Source organism: Microtus oregoni, unplaced genomic scaffold (genome assembly GCF_018167655.1).
Source record: "Microtus oregoni isolate MIOR12 unplaced genomic scaffold, Mior012 000092F_ref0000046, whole genome shotgun sequence".
Taxonomy (NCBI): Eukaryota; Metazoa; Chordata; class Mammalia; order Rodentia; family Cricetidae; genus Microtus; species Microtus oregoni.
Window position 1 is genome coordinate 586572 of NW_024544604.1, and position 16798 is coordinate 603369.

The 16798-nt window shown below is 48.3% G+C and overlaps 1 protein-coding gene across 1 annotated transcript in view; it reads right to left on the reverse strand.

Annotated features, from left to right (window-relative positions):
• Positions 1-15784, reverse strand: part of LOC121442677 (voltage-dependent L-type calcium channel subunit alpha-1F-like) — a 28186-nt gene extending 12402 nt beyond the window's left edge. Inside the window, 26 exon segments of the mRNA XM_041644288.1 lie at positions 946-998; positions 1077-1184; positions 1569-1656; positions 1743-1849; positions 1951-2010; positions 2642-2771; positions 2929-3076; positions 3725-3788; positions 4486-4531; positions 5889-5970; positions 6082-6202; positions 6369-6576; positions 7440-7665; positions 8607-8767; positions 8907-8933; positions 9083-9176; positions 9292-9384; positions 9612-9802; positions 11324-11427; positions 11535-11731; positions 12367-12519; positions 12601-12743; positions 12985-13124; positions 13342-13447; positions 13920-14169; positions 15760-15784. Coding sequence (XP_041500222.1) covers positions 946-998; positions 1077-1184; positions 1569-1656; positions 1743-1849; positions 1951-2010; positions 2642-2771; positions 2929-3076; positions 3725-3788; positions 4486-4531; positions 5889-5970; positions 6082-6202; positions 6369-6576; positions 7440-7665; positions 8607-8767; positions 8907-8933; positions 9083-9176; positions 9292-9384; positions 9612-9802; positions 11324-11427; positions 11535-11731; positions 12367-12519; positions 12601-12743; positions 12985-13124; positions 13342-13447; positions 13920-14169; positions 15760-15784 — 3125 coding nt within the window.
• Between the last annotated feature and the right edge of the window lie 1014 nt (positions 15785-16798).

Below are 16798 nucleotides of genomic sequence, written 5' to 3' on the forward strand. Positions count from 1 at the left end.
ATAACCCACCAAAACCATAAAAAAATCAAAACCAACAACAACAACCAAAAAAAAAAAAAACAAGCAAGGGCCAGCAATATGGCTAAGTGGGTAAAGGTACTTGCTGCCAACTTGATGATCTGAGTTTGGTCCTCAGAGCCAGCATGATGGAAGGAAAGAACCAACTCCCTCAAGTTGGCCTCTGATCCCCACATGTGCAGTAGCAGGTGTACTCACCATATGAATAAATACAAGATTGTAAAAAAAACCACCAACAAACAAGACTAATTTCTGGAACACAGTTGGTTTATCATCACCACTGTCATGAACATTTTTGCCATCCAGGGGAAAGTAGTTCTTCAAACAGCCAAAGTTTCTTAGCACTGACTCTATGCCAGGGATGGTGCTGGCTTGCCATGCAGGTATTTACCGTGTATGTCTACTCCACGCCTCTCTACTCCTCATAAGCCCTGTGAAACAGGAACTCTTTTTATCCCCTTTTGTCAGTTGAGCTAGCTGGGACTCAGCAAAGTGAATAGACGCCTTCAAGCCTTGTGAAGTGGGTTTGAGCCAGGGATTCCTGGCCTCATGGCTTTTGCTTGAAACCACCTCCCTCTACAAACATCTCTAGAGGGAAGCTGGAATTCAGAGGAGGGGCAGGAATTGCAAAGGCTTCTGGCGTGGAATGTACGGAATGATGAAGAATGTGGAACAGGGTTCTGGGGGGCTTTGAGCGCTTGCTGTAATATGAAGGCCGTTATAATTATTGGGAGAGTTTTGGGGGTATGTCTTAGGGCCTTTAGGGAATTTCGAGGGTCTTAGGGAATTTTAGGAAACCAGACATGTCTAGAGTCCTTGGTAAGAGGCTGTCAGTGGCTCTAGGAACCTTAGAGACAGAGCGGTCTGTAGTTCTCTATGTGATTTGGAAGGGGTTCTGCATTCCATAGAGGGTGGCATCTCACTCACTTGCATTCCTTCAGGGTGTGTTTGGCCTCATCCGTGCAGCTGTAGAATTTCCCCTGTATGGAAGACATCTGTTAGACAGGTTCACCTTTCACCCCTACCTTGACAGGGGCCTCTCTCTGGATTCGCCCCACCTTGAAGAGCTGCACACCAATGCAGGCGAACATGAACTGCAGGAGGGTGGTGACGATCATGATGTTTCCGATGGTCCGGATGGCCACGAATACGCACTGCACCACGTGCTGCAGACACGCACACACGTGACTAGTGGGCACTGCAGGCCATAGCATGCAGTGGGAGCTTGGGTGATGAATATCGCTTAAGGACTTGGGCCAGGGGTAGGTGGTTGCAAGTGAGGAACATTAGTATTGTGGGCTAGCATGTATGGCTATTAACAAAGAATAAGTGTTTTCTAGGTAAGGACAAGTAGTCACATGTCAAGGACATGAGTCACTAGTATAGTCACTTGTAAGGAACACGGAGCAGACCACATGGCCAGTAGTGAAGAATCCATGGTCACGTGTTGGATTCAGGCTGCACAGTAACGTCTTTGTGCAAATGGTCGGTTGGGTCTGTGATCCTGACCCAGGGCTTGGGTCCTGTGGCTTTGGGTGAGTTGGGCTTACCTTGAGTCCCTTGGCCCTGTTGATGGCTCTGAGGGGTCGCAGGACTCGGAGTACTCGGAGAATCTTCACAACTGAGATGGCACTGGAGCTGGGGGTGGGAGGTTTTCAGGTCCTAATTAGGTCTTGGTCCTGGTTCTGGGAGGAGTGGGGTGGGCAGGGGAATGTGCTACTCACTGGATGCCAAAGGAGATGAGGGACACGCTGACCACAAGCAGATCCAACATATTGAACCAACTACGGCAGAAAGAGCCACGGTGCAGGAAGGCCCCAAACACTGTCATCTGGGGATTAGATGACACTGGATTAGGCCTCAGACCTGAGGAGAACTGGTGGATAGGATGGGAGAGGGTGGCAGAGAATGTATTGGGGGTTCAATAATCACCTTTAGTAGAATCTCCACAGTGAAAATGGAGGTAAAGGCATAATCAAAGTATCCCAGAATCTGAGGAAATGAGAAAGATGAGGTACAGTGTCATTACTAAAGGAGATTGATAGGTATGTGTGTGCCTCCTTTTCTTATCTATCTATCTATCTATCTATCTATCTATCTATCTATCTATCTATCTATCTATCTATCCACCTATCCGAGACAAGCCTTACTCTGCAGCCCAGGGTGGCCTCTGAGTTGCAGTAATAGTCCTGATTCAGTCTCCTAAGTGCTAGAAATCCAGTCAGGTACCACCGTGCCAGCTTGTGTGTGCACCACTCTGTATAAGCCTTGCTCGCCCTCATCCTTCCCTCTTAGCATTAGGAAAGACTTTTATACGTACCAAAGTTTGTCTATTTGAGATGAGGACTCAGATTTAGATTCCTTTGTCTCTACCCAGCTACACTGAGTGCCCTTGGCCTGTTTAACCTCTCTGAGTTCTCTCTCCCCCATCCCCAGTCAAATCCTGCTACCCTGCCCACACTTCTTGGAGTATGGAAATGAGTGCTGGCACGGTATTCTCCACCATTACAGGCCCTGTCCTCTAGCCCAGTGAGGAGTCGTCTCCTTGTTTCTACTCTGGCTTGAACTTGTGCCAAGGAGAATGCCCCTGTGAGTTCCTCCTAGCCTTCAGCCATGGGCTTACATGGTTGCGGAAGGAGTGGGCTCGGATGGGGTCCTCAGCGGCCAGGGACACACTGCTGAGGATGATGAACACCAGGATGAGACTGGTGAAGACGTGGTGATGTATGAGAGTGTGGCAGGCCTTCCGAAGTCTGGGGAGTGGGGTAAGTCAAGGATTAGAAACCAGGATCAGTGTTTACTGGGAGACCCCAAGGGATACATCTGTGCCCATTGCCTCCTGGGTAGTTCTGGGGCTCTCCTCCTGGTCAGTCCCTGTGGTTCTACCCTACTGCCCCTTCTAGCACTCACGGGTTGGTTTGGCTGAGGCAGAAGAAGGCACTGCCTTCAGGAATGGGTACCACCTTCTCCTTGGGTACAACTTCCTGCAAGAGTTCCACATGCCCTTCACCACCTTCCTCCTCCTCCTCCTCTTCCTCCTCTTCCTCTATGCATGGTTCTTAAAAAGAGCAAAAAGGGAAATTGGCTGAGAGAATCTATGGAAAGCTCCTGGAACTGTGCTTGACACAGGATGAATTCTTCTCATTTCCTGCCCAGAATCTCAGCTTCTCAGGGAAGAGGTCTTAAATCCATGCCTAGCTTTTCCAACAGTTTCTGGGACGCACTGAGAGCCTGGTGAGTGTGTTTAGTGAGTGTGCTATATACACACAATTTGATAACAAAGGCTCTGAGAAGGCCCATGGTAAAATTAAATGTCCATTCCTCTTGTTTTACCTCGTTTTCCCAAATGTTGCCGGCTAGGGACCAAGCTTATTCATTCATCACAGAGTAATTACTTTTACAGTCATCAAGATTGTACTTAGGGCCTGGCACTCTACCATTGAGGTATATCCCTAGTCCTTATTGGTGTGTTTATTATTTTTTCTGAGATAGTGTCTAGTGTCTCTAATATAGTCCAGGCTGACCTGGAACTCACTGTTTAGCACAAGGTGTTCTTGAATTTGTCACCTTTTGCAAGATTTGGGACTGCAGATATGTGCTACTATGCCTACTGCCTTCAGGATGACCTTGGAAGAGTCTGATGGCCAGGAGTTCTCTGCCTGAGTCCTCTTTCCAAGACTCCACACCTCTTCCACCGGAAGCAGACCTGACTACTTGCCTGCTCCTGCACTCTTTGCACCCTCTCCTTCCTCATTCTCTCCGCCAGGCACCTGGAGACAGGAAGACTGGAGTCATCGATTATGGAAGAGACAGGATAATATGGAAATGCATCCGCAAAGGATGGGGTTAAAACCATGTACACGGCGATAGGTATGGGTGTTAGGAGGAGGTATATCTAACACCCAGGCTTCTTTTCCTTAAGATTGATTTGTTTATTTTGCTTTTTTTTTGAGACAGGGTTCCTCTGTGTAGCCCTGGTTGTCCTGGAACTCACTCTGTAGACCAGGCCGGCCTCGAACTCACAGAGATCCACCTGCCTTTGCCTCCTTAGTGTTGGGATTAAAGGTGTGTATTACCACTGCCCAGCTTTAAGATTTTTTTTATTGTTGTTTTTTGATGATGTGTGTCTGTGTGTGGGTGTGTGCATGCGAATTCAGGTGACCTTGGAGGCCAGAGGCCTTAGAACTCCTGGACCTGGAGTTACAGGTAGTTGTGGTCTGCTTGGCATGGATCTGGGAACCAAACTCAGGTCCTTTAGAGGATCAGCAAGCACTCTTAACTGTGGATCCATCTCTGAAGCTCTCCCATCCTTTTTTTTTTTTAAAAAGGGTCTCACTATGTAGCCCTGGTGGCCTGGATCTCGCTATGTTGACCAGACTAATTTAAAAATCATAGAGACTCCCTGCTTCTGCTTCCCTAGTGCTGGGATCAAAGGCATGCATCACCAGAGCCAGGCTTCTAACTCACCAACACTCTGCTCTCCTGTGGGGTGTGTCCTTCACTGCTCTTCTCTCTGTCAAAGAAAATAAGAACTGATGGCAGCAGGTGGTAAAAGATGGCTAAGGCTGGGGTGGACACTGCTATCAGGATATTTATTCTTGGGACTGCCCGCTTTTGTTCCCAGTGCCTAGAGTCTATTCTCACAGCGCGCAGAAGGAACCTGTGAAATCTTTATGCTCCCATGCCTAGTTCTACCAAGAGCAAAAGTCAAAACTCTCATCTCGCCCTTGGATATCCCCAGGCTGGTCTTGTTATTCCTCCCCACATCTAGCCACATCTCCTATTGCTGTCTCTCCCCGCCCCCTGTGCTGCATTCCTACATCACTGGAGGTTTATATCTGCTTGTGGATGGCACTGGGATGGAAACCAGAACTTCAAGCAGCTACATTTTCTTCCTCTGAGCTAGGTCCTGAGCTCTAGTGTTCTGTTGTCAATGCGCTAACAACACCACAACTTCAAAGGAGCAATCTTTTTTTTTTTGAGTCAGAGTTTCTCTGTGTAACAGTTCTGGCTGTCCTGGAATTCACTCTGTAGACCAGGTTGACCTCAAACTCATGGAGATTCGCCTGTCTCTGCCTCCTGAGTGGTAGATTAAAGGTGTGCACCACCACCACTAGGCAAAAAAGCAATCTTATTGAACCTTATATCCTCTGCAGTCTCAATGTGGAGCCCAGGTTGGCCTTGAACTTCTTATCCTCCTGACTCAGCTGTTCAAGTGCAGGTAATATAGGTATGGCTTTCTAGGCTTGGTTTAATTTTTTACTATTGCTTTGCTTTGTTTTCTGTTCCTTCACTACTATTTATAATTAACTTCCTTTTTTTTAAAGACAACTCACAACTGGACTGGAACTCACTATGTATACCAGAATGGTCTCTGATATGGAGAGATACCTTCTGCCTCTGAGAGCTGGAATTAAAGGGATGTGCTACCATACCCGGCTTACTAACATATTCTTAAGATTGTATACCTATATTCTTGTAGTTTGCTTGCCTTCCTCAACTACAAACAGCAAGGACTCTGTGTGCCTCAACCCATGCTGTCTCCCTAGCATTTGCATCAGAGCCTAACACAAAATTATTGTGTGTATGCTCCATAAATTCATGTTGAAAGAATGAATGAATGAGGCCTGTAGCTGGAGGTGGGTGCTTCCAGCACAATTGAAGTCCTGTGGAATGTGTGTGTCTGTGTCTCTCTCTCTCTCTCTCTCTCTCTCTCTCTCTCTCTCTCTCTCTGTGTGTGTGTGTGTGTGTGTGTGTGTGTGTGTGTGTGAGAGAGAGAGAGAGAGAGAGAGAGAGAGAGAGAGAGAGAGAGAGATCCAAGTCAGAAATCTTAGGGAAAGGATGTCTTGGAGATGGAGCCAATAGCTTACCTGCCCTTGTCTTTGGCAGTGCCTGCATCTCCACTGGCGAGGTTATCCACAGCAATGGCAAGAAATACATTCAACAGGATGTCTGGAGTGAGTTCAGGCTGCAAAGATGGAGAAGCAGCCTGCCTGTGGACTGCCCAGCAACCCCTCCACCTCTCACCCTGCTCTATCCTGTCTCCCAAAGTTCTGAGGATACAGTTGCCACAGATGAAGAGGATGATGAAATAAACACACACCAGCATCCCTGGGAAGAAGGGGCCACCGTAGGCCATGATGCCATCATACATGACGACGTTCCAATCTTCACCTGTCAGAATCTGGGGAAGGAAGTCATCAAAAAGTTTTGGGGACCCACCTATAACTCCAGGCCAATACCAACACACACACACACACACACACATACACACACACACACAGAGAGAGAGAGAGAGAGAGAGAGAGAGAGAGAGAGAGGGGGGGGGGCTCAGAGTCTCCAAGCCATACCTGAAAGACAGTGAGGAGGGCTTGGGGGAAGGTGTCAAAGGTGCTTCTCTTGGTGTGGGTTTGATCGAAGTTGAACTTGCCCCCAAATAGCTGCATGCCAAGCAGGGAGAAGATGATGATAAAGAGAAAGAGGAGAAGCAACAAGGATGCGATGGACTTCATGGAATTGAGCAGGGATGCCACCAGATTTCTCAGAGACGCCCAGTGTCTGCAGCAGAGACCGAAAAGGGCAAGGTTGACGTTTCGTCCCCTTCAGAGTCCAGGCAGGCCTCCAACTTGGGATACACTGGCGCACATGGGGTTAAAATAGGTTGTGGTGCCAAGGTTGGAGGTGACTTTTGGAATTAAAGCATGATAAGAGTAAGAAAGGAGGGAACCTTTAAGTTTGGAGTTAGAGTTGGCATCCAGGGTGTGGCGGGAGGTAAAACTAGGGACGAGGTATAGATACAGCTGGGTTTCATGTCAGGACTGGGATGAATTGGGCATGGGGTTAGGGTGATTTGGGGTTGGAGGAGTTGGAATAAGGTTGTGGTTGAAGGTTGGTATAAGGGAGGGAATAAAGAGGAGCCTGAGGCTGGGGAGAGCAGAACATGGGATTACAATTGGAGAAAGGCTGCTGGCCAGGAGTAGGGATGCATCAGCGAACTAAGAATGGCACTGTGGTTGGTGCTCAGTGAGAGGACTGGGGCTGGGAAGTAGGGCTGAGGTGGAGGTTGGGTTGGGTTTGGGATTAGATAGTGGACCTGTGCAGGGCATGTAGTTGGGGTTGGACTTAGAGAGGACAGTATGGCTGGGACTGGTGATGAACATGGAGATGGGCTTGGGGGTAAACTCGTGTTGGCCAATGGGATGGAGATGGAGGAGGCACTATTCCCAGGTGGCTCTCCTCTCCACAGGGATGGGAACTTGTGCATGCTTTGCTTTCTGGTGTTTCCCTAGGACCTAGAAGGTCAGCACACAACAGTAGGTACTCGATGAGTGTTTGCTAAATGAATGACGAGACTGATGAGATTGTCTTCGGAGCTGGGGTGTGGAATTGGGTCTGCATTTTGGGGCCCCATGCATACATACCTGGTGACCTTGAAAATCCTGAGGAGGCGCACACATCGGAGCACTGAGATCCCAAGAGGCTGCATGGCTCCCACCTCCACCAACGTGGTTTCTAGGATGCCTCCACAGACCACGAAGCAGTCAAAGCGGTTGAAAAAGGAGGCCACATAGACAGAGGGGCCCAGACCATACAGTTTGAGAAGCATCTCCACCGTGAAGAGACAGAGCAGCACTTTGTTGGCATACTCTGCAGGGAGAGCGGGGAGGGTGACTGAGCTGGCTATGGTAACATGTAGGATGCCAGGAGCTTTGGCGTGATCTTAGGGTAGCAGGGAACAGGCCAGGTATGGGCTAGCGTTTAATTGGGGTTAGGGACTGAGGTGAATTTGTAGGTTTGGAGCTGGGGTAGAGGATAGAGTTGAGATGGGTACCAGAGTCAGCCTTTGTGAGTCCAAGACAACTCCAAATTCAATGGTACAGTCAGTATGTAGGAGTTATTATTTTTAAATTGTTTTTTCTATTTATGTCTTATGGTTTTGGTTCTGGGTTCCGTACCCAGGGGCTCACACAGTTACTCTACCAGCTCCAAGCCTGGGGTTTCTTTAGGACTGAACGGGTTTGGGGTGGGGTTAGGAGCAGGATCAGTGGTGAAACTGGGGTTGAGATTGTACAGAATAATGACAACAGGTGACACAATTTGGGCCAAGCAATAGCTAAGCTGAGTTCCGTTAGTCGCCCCAACCACTCTGGGCCGTGGGTAGTTCAAAGTAGCTCCATCTTGTGCGTGGGAAAGCTGAGATACAGAGGAGTTGTCCATTTAGCCTGGTGTTAAGAGGCCAGGTTAGAATCCTAGTCTGTCCCTTGGGGGCTGAGTCCTGGGGTTAGTTACTTAACTTCAGTGCCATGGTGAGCAGGACCCTTGGCCATCCTTAGTACATAAGTACTAAGTAAGGTTCTAGCAGAACACAGTTTGAGTTTGGACATGTGAAACACTGAGATTGGAGCTTTATGCACACAGCAAGTACCACATAAGTGTGGTTTGCAGGGTGAAATAGGACAGGTTAAGATTTCTGTACTCATCTGGATTGGAAGATCTGGGGGTCTAAGATTCCCTAGAGAGCCTGCATTTGAACGCCTGGAGTGGAGGAAGCAAGGGGTGAAGAAGAGAGCTGGCAGGCTGAGGCACACCCTGGGTCTGGGTGAGCCACACAGGCTGCCCATGGTGCTCCGAGGCGATGGTCAACGTGTTGAGGAAGACGAGTAGCAGAACAGCCCAGTAGCAGGCATTGGACTTGACAGCCCGGCGGCAGTGTGCACGGAGGCTCCGATTGGCTCGGCGGAAGTGGCGACTGGGCAGAGGAGAGCCCATCATTATATCACTGAGATGGCTTAGGTCAACCCGGGGTTCAGGTCGGGGAGCTCGGATCCTTGGAGGTGGACTAGTCTTAAAGTCATGGGGTCAAAAGGTTGCACACTTTCACAACTTACCAGAGTTTGGTTTTCATGATCTTGTTTCTAGAAAGGATGGGAAAGGGATGGGGTGTTATAAGGGGCTGAGAGGGAATCAGCATTGTGGGTAGAGGTCAGGGCTGAGGACATGATTTGAAGCTAAAGTAAGGATGGAGATCTGGGCTACTTAGGGTCCAAAAGCTGAGATCCCTTACAGGCAGTGTGTACAGCTGGCCAGAGACCCCTCTTCTTCATCCTCATCTCCTGGGGTGTCTGCCATGGAGCCAGTATCACTGGCTGGGAGGCTGGCTATGGGCAAAGTGAGGACAGAAGTCAGGACCCAAAGGCCTAGGTCCCACGTCCGGCTTTTCCTTCTGTCTACTCATCCCAGCTCTACCCTGCCCCTTGCCTGGTTGGTTCTCACCATGGCTGCTGGTGGAGTGTGTGGAGCGGGTAGAGTGGCTGAACCATCGTAGTCGTCCACGCCTCCTATTGGTCAGTTCTGACAGCTGTGGCCCTGTGGGGATAGATAAGACTGGGAAGGATGACCCCAAGGCAGAATTAGAGTCAAATCTAGGGGGACAAGGGACTAGTTGGGGTCTGGGTCTGAGTCTGGGATGAGATTCTGTGTCCTGAGTCAGATCTGGGACAAAGCCTAGGGTGGCTGCAGGCTTGGTCTGGGTCTCGGGAGGACAAATCACATCTGGGGTAGGAATGAAGCTGGGTCAGAAATGAACTGCCTACTATGGCTGGCCCGTCCCTCTTCAGCAAGAGAAGCCAAGTTGCCATCTATAGAGGAGTCATGGAGGTCTAACTCTTCAGCCTGTGTGATCCAGTCCAGGTAGCCCCGAAGGTCCTCCTCCATCTGCTGCTTCTCCCGAAGCTTCTGGAAGTCTCCTCGTGCTTTTGCCTTTTCTCTTTCTTTAGAGAACTCCCTGGAGGAGGAGGGGAGAAGATTACTACATGGGGCAGGCACACCAGTAATCTTGTCTGTACCACCCCACCCACAGTAGCTTTCTCATTGTTCTTTGGATATGCCAAAGGCATTCTAGCCGCCAAGCATTTGCGTTGGCTGTTCCTGTGGTTTAAAATATCAACGCCTTCTCAAGAGGTCTTTCCTGATTTTTAATAGTAGTACATTTATTTAATTATTGTGTGTGGGGGGGCTGGGTGGGTGTGGGTGGCAAGTAGATATCATGACCTGTGGACCAGAGAACAATCCAAGAGAGATGGTTCTCTCCTACCATGTGGGTCTTGGGTATTGCACTTAGGTCAACAGACTTGGCAACAAACGTCTTTACCCACATAGCCATGTTGTTGGACTCGGATTATATGTGTGTGTGTGTGTGTGTGTGTGTGTGTGTGTGTGTGATTCTCCTGCTTCTGCCTCCTAAATTCGGAAATGACAGATGCATATCCCATGCCTGGTTTGATTATATTTTTGAGATAGTGTCTTGTTACTAGCTCAGGTCCTCCCCAAACTTGCAACGTTTCCTGCCTCTGGGTGTTGGGTACAGGTGTGCACTGATATGCTTAGCTCTGAGGTTCCCATTTATTTCCTTTTTAAAAGTATTTAGTATTTTTGCGCATGCGTGCGAGCCTGCCTGACTATATGTGCCCCATTTGCATTCAGGAGCCCTTGGAGGCCAAAAGAGGGAATCAGCTACCCCAGCACTACAAGTTACAGGAGGTTGTAACCTGTCATGTGGGTGCTGGAAACTGAACTTAGATCGTCTGCTAGCAATCCCCCTTTTTGGAGACAAGATCTCTTCACATAGCCATGGCTGTCCTGAAACTCACTACATAAGATCAGGCTGGCCTCGAACTCACAGAGATCCACCAGCTTCTTCCTCCCAAGTGCTAGGATTAAAGGTGTGTGCCACCACACCCAGCTCAGGCAAGGATTCTTTACCGAGTCATCTTTCCATTCCCTGATGTTGCTATTTCTAATTGTAACATCTCCCTGTTCCTCTTTATCTTTTGTTTCTTTCCATGGTACACATTGTGCGTAATTTACAGACATTTACTTATCATACACTTCTATTATCTGTATCTTCCTACAAAAAATGCAATATCCAAGAAACCAGGGGGTTTCACGTTTCCTGTTCCATTTCTCTAGTAGTACCTGGCACACAGTAGGTGTTTAAGATGGAAAGACTGAAGGAACACATCAGATTCTCTTTGGTAGTGCTAGGGATTGAGGCCTGAGCCATGGACATGCCGGACAAATGCTCAGACTTTAATTTTTTTAACTTCAAAAATTTGAGGCAGGGTCTCACTAAATTGTCCAGGCTGGTCTGAAATTTGAGATACTTCTGTCTTAGCCTTCCAAATAGCAGCGATTACAGGCTTGTGCTACCAAGCTCAGCTTAGATGTGAGTTTTTGAAAGATGCTTAGGAATTTGACAGCACAAAACGTCAGGGGGTTTGTAGGGGAGAACATCCAGGCTTCTCACCCACTTAGGACGCCAAGCACGAGGTTGAGAACAAAGAAGGATCCGAAGATGACGAGGCTCACAAAGTACACCCAGGGTAGCTCATACCCCATGGCATCCTGCATCTGGAGAGAGAGCACATTCCCCTCTTAGCATGCAGACACGACAACCTGAGCTGGCAAAGAAGGGCAGGTGCAGCCTCTAAGCTGTGTTGAGGGCTTGTTCGCCTCACCCAGTAGAGGACGTCTGTCCATCCTTCCATGGTAATACACTGGAATACAGTTAGCATGGCAAAGAAAAAATTGTCAAAGTTCGTGATGCCACCATTGGGCCCTGGCCAGGGCCCGCGGCACTCAGTCTGGTTCAGTGTGCATGAACGCCCAGAGCCAGAAGACACACAAGGTGATGGGTCCTCCTCTGCCTCCATATCTGTAGGAAAATTGAAGCCGGAGCTATGAGGCAAAGTCACACACTAGTTCCTGCCACTCTGCAGCCCCGTCTTCACAGGAAGTTTGTTTGGCTGCTTGAGGGGTTTTTAAGGCAAAAGTAACTCTTGGCTCCTGTGCTAGAATCAAAGCCCTGGAGGTATCAATTTGAACCACTGGGATGCTGAACCCTTCCAATATGGATCTGGGAATTGTGAAGTGTAAATCCTGTATAGAATCTTAAATATCCTCGTTAGTATAGTGGTGAAAAAAGAAAAAAAAAGAATTTTAAATAACAGGGGGCAGAGTCTTGTGACTGTGAGAGTCTTGAAAAGAAGGCAGAGAAAATGCTTGGACAGGGGTCTCCACAAATGCCTAAAGGCAGGTTGTGGGGTTTGAAGTCTTAAATGCCTGCCGCTAGGCAGACTGGTCCTGTGGGTGGGGTCTTGTGATACCTGCACAGCCATTATGGAGAGAGGGGCTGTATTCTGGGGTTTACGGAGGAGTTTTCAATACAAGGGTGGTGTTTGGCTATACCTGAGCTTAGAGACCAAGCCTTGCGAAACAGAGTGGGCTTTCTAAAAGCAAGAGAGGGCAGGGGGCATGTCCTGTCCTGTGAAAGGGGGGGGGGTGGCTGACCGGATCCTAGGAAGTAGCACGTCTTGTGCATGCGTCCGAGGAACAGCTCGAGTCCGATGATGGCGTAAATAATAATGACGAATAGCACCAGCAGGGCAATATGCAGCAGCGGCACAAGCGCCTTCATGATGGAATTGAGCACTATGTGCAGGCCTGTGATGGGGAGGGGCGGGCTTAGCGCTTTCACCTTCAGCTGGGAGCCCCACCTCCAGCTCAGGGGGCGTATACACTTACTCGGTACCCCAGACACCAGCCTCAGTGGCCGCAGCACCCTAAATGCCCGCAGTGCCTTTACATCGAAGCCTCCCGGCTTTCCTCCAGTATGTGGGGCATCACCTGGCCGTCCGGGTCCTTGCTCCAGCAACACGCTGAACAGCCTGATGGCGGAGCATGAAACCGGGAGGGGGAGAGTCAAGCCTTTAGCTCCCGCCCCTTCCCTCCTTTCCGTTTAGAAAAATACAAGTCCCTGTAACTGGAAACGCAAATGGTTTTACATATGTTAATATGCCTGATTTTAGCTGCACAACAGGGACTGTCCGAAGCAGTCGCTTCCCTGAGCCCCAGAATTCAGTGGATTGCGAACTAGGGTGGGGTGCTCCTCCCCCTGCAGACGCGCACCCGACCACGACGATGATGAAGTCGAGTAGGTTCCAACCATTGCGAATGTAGGCGCTGGGATGGAGCACCAGCCCATAGGCCACGATCTTGAGCACTGTCTCCACGGTGAAAATCACCAGGAACACGTATTCTACCTGTTCCTGAGGGCGGAGCCGGGGACGGGACGTGAAGGTCAGGACTTATTTGGGGCCAGAGTCAGATCCGGTGGGTGTGGGCGCAGGTTAAGGTTAACAAGGTTGCTTTTGCCAGAACCAAGAGTGGAGTGAGGTGGGTCCAGGAGGGTGGGGCCTGGCTGGGTGGCTTAAGCTGTGGTTCTAAAGGAAACTTCAGTCAGGTTGGGGATGGGGTAGGCCTCACCAAGTTGTGGTTAGCAGTGTTGGAATCGTCCTCAGGGAAGGGGATGTACACACCCAGGGCCACGCAGTTGGCAAAGATGGTCAGGAGGATGAGAATGTCAAAAGGTCTCAGGTGAACACAGTTAAGGACCCAGGAAGAGTGACGTTGAAACCCGTATATTCCTTTGGTGCCTTCTCCACCCAGTGCTGACTCTGGGCAGGATCATGCTATGTAGCCTAGTCTGCCTTTGGATTTTTAGTTCTGCCTCAGCTCCCCGAGTTATGGAGTTATAGGCATATGCAAGCATAGCCAGCTTAGTGATCTTGATCCCGGTGACTGCCATTTCTCTGGACACCCTTTCTATTCCAGTTCTTGACCCCTCTCTCTTTTTCTCTGCGTTGGGATTGCCCTCAGGGTATCTAATACACTAAATAAATACTCTACCACTGAGCTCTGTGCCCACCCCAGGAATCAGTCTACCCTGCCCCAACATTTGATCCGTGGTCTCCGGTAATTGCAGTCCTCCTTCATTCTAGGCCTGATCTAATCCTTGACTCTTTATAACCTGGTCATTCTTACCCCTGAGTCGCCTAGGATACTTCCATTCCACAATGCTGATGCAGGACCGACGAAGGGGATTGGTTAAGGTGAGGCAGAAGAGTGCTCGAGGTGACCGCTGGGCACTGGCAACTGCTACAGTCTTGTGTTTGTTGTGCTGGGTCCTTCTTCTTGGGGTCCCCAGGCCTGATGCCCCATTGGTATCAGGCCCCACAACTGGAGGCCCAGGACTCAGCCCCCATTCAGGACCAGGGCCTGTCCCATTGGCTGGACTGGGCTCTGTAGTGGTGTCTGTGAGGAGAAACAGAGTCAGGGAAGGGATGGCATACCACAATCATAGCAACTTCTTGTTCAATTCTATCCCTCTGTTTGAAGGGAGAAGAATATGCAAAACTATGGATGAGTGGAGCCTGCTTGGGTTATGGGTTGAGGGTTAAGAATCAGTGTTGGAGTTAAGTTTAGGATGGAGAGAGTTTTGTTGAGGGATGAAGCTAAGACTGTTTTCAAGCGGGGCAGGACTTGGCTGGATGGTCACTGTGCTGTGCATTTCAACTTAAGGTCAAACTGGAGTGCTGGATTTTGGGTCAAAGTGGGCTTAACCTTACTGATAAAGGCAAGGATGGAGTTTGGTTGAGATTTTATTTAGGGTTGAAGCTGGGTATTCAAATGAGTTGGGCTTGGACTTCGTTCGGATCAAAGTGAGGAATAAATTTTGAGTAGGATTTGCGTTTTTCATTAGGGTTTTCATCACTCAGTTTCAAGATTCTGTGGCTTTGTTTCGGTTTCTGAAAGGGGTAGGAGGCCTGGTTAAGATCCCCAGCTGTCTAGTTTCAAATTCTGACTCCTATTTAGAAGTTGTGTATTGCCTTGAGTAAATTATGGAATTACCCTTGAACCTCAGTTTTCTTATCTGTATACTGAGGAAGATAATAACGGTTGACTACATTATAAGGGCGCTGTGAGGAGTAAATTGAGCTCCCTGTTCATAAGAATGCCTAGTATGTAGTATTATCACTATTTTGAAAATGAGGAACCTGAGATGCAAGCGTTAGTAATTTGCTGAAGTGGTCAAATCAAGCATTCTGACAATCTGACCTTCCCAGTTTACAATAGCAGCAACTGCATGCTCTTGCTCTGTATTGGTTTTGTGTCTGTTTAACCTGAAGAGGTGGCTCTGTGGTTAGGAGCACAGCATTGCTCTTCCAGCGGATGGAAGTTTGGCTCCCAGCACCCACCTGGCAGCTCACAGTCTCCTGTCACCCCAGTTGCAGGGGATCTGTTGCCCCTTTCTCACCTCGGTTGGCACTGCACACACATGGCACTCATACATAAACTCAGGGACATACATACACTTATAAAAATAAATTAATAACAATTTGAAAAAGGATCTGTGCTGTTTCTGGGCAGCCAGGGAAAATCGGTCAGTAGCAGTACCGGTATCTAGAGGTTAGATGACCTTCAAGTTCATGATAAAGTCTGTACCCATTGTGAGGTTTGCAGTCTAAGGTCCCCTGTGCTGGAGGTAGGGCATTGTCTTCTGGTTAGGATGGTTTAGATGAAGGTTTCGAGTGCTACTGGATTGGAGTTAGAAGTGGACTGAGTACTAGTGTCAGGATGGAGTCAGGCTTTCATTTGGGAACCGAGGCTATGAATGAGGTTGGGGAGGGTACTGGGGACATGGGCTAGGTTGTGGTGCCTATATGGCAGGTGACAAAGAAGCTCTAAGGGGTAGCTAGGACAGGAAAAGAGTGATGATACTCTATTTCCTCAGAGACTCTCCAGGAGAAGGATCCAGGTGAGCAGTGGGGAGGTGAGAGGGTGAGGGTGGACCAGAGCCCGGGGTGACTCCAAGGGTGTTCAGGGGTGGATGGCTGCTCTCACCTTTCCCGCCTTCAGATTCTGACATCCTCCTCTGGAGATGTAAGGGCCATCTGGACACCATCCCCCTCTTCTCCTCCAGCCTTAGAGAGATTAAGGTCACAGGGCGGGGAATGATAGTGTCAGTTGGGAGGGTGAACAGGGGAGCAAATGGGGATAGTGTCAGTTGGGAGGGTGAACAGGGGAGATATTTGTAAGCCAGAGACTGGCAAGTGAAAAGGCTCCGGTTAACTATTTACCAAATAGATACCTGCACTAAGTAGACAGAAGCTGAAATAAGAAAAAAATGATGCAATTTTCCAATAACAAAATTTTAAGTACATTGGACAAAATTAACATGAGCATTATTATCTCTATGAAAAAAAGAGTCAAATAGTAAATATCAAAGGGATGTAAAATGGAGAAATATATAACATTTAGTGGTGATGTAAATTTTTCCCAAAGTGATCCGTTTGGCATTTTGCTTTGGCTATACCAAACAAAATCCCAGCATAATTTTCTTTGGAATTGACATTTTTGAGATACAAAGAACCAAGAAATGCCAACACTTTTTTTTTTAAAAGAACAAGATGGGAAGGCTTGCCATATCTGTTATCAAGATTCATTATAAATCTACAGTAATTAAAAATAGAATACAGTCATGTGTGGTGGTACAAGCTTTTAATGCAAGAACTTGGGAGAAAGAGGAGTACTACCATTACAGTTTTGAGGTCAGCCTGGACTACATTGCAAGACTTTGTCAACCAAACCAAGACAAAACAGCACAACAATAAAAAACAAAGTATTGTTCAGAAACTGAGTCATGTACGTGATGTGTGTGTATATGTGTGTGATTTATAACAAAAATTAGGACTATTGAGCAGGGGAGACAAAATAGGCTGTTCAATAAGTAATGGTTGCATAGATATTGTTGTGTTAATACTCTTTTGATTGAACGTGTGTGTATTAGTATATTAAAACGATTCATTTATTGATTGCATGACTGACAGCTTTTTCTCTCCCTCCCCACCACTCTCTTCCTTTTTTGAGGGAGTCTCCCGGC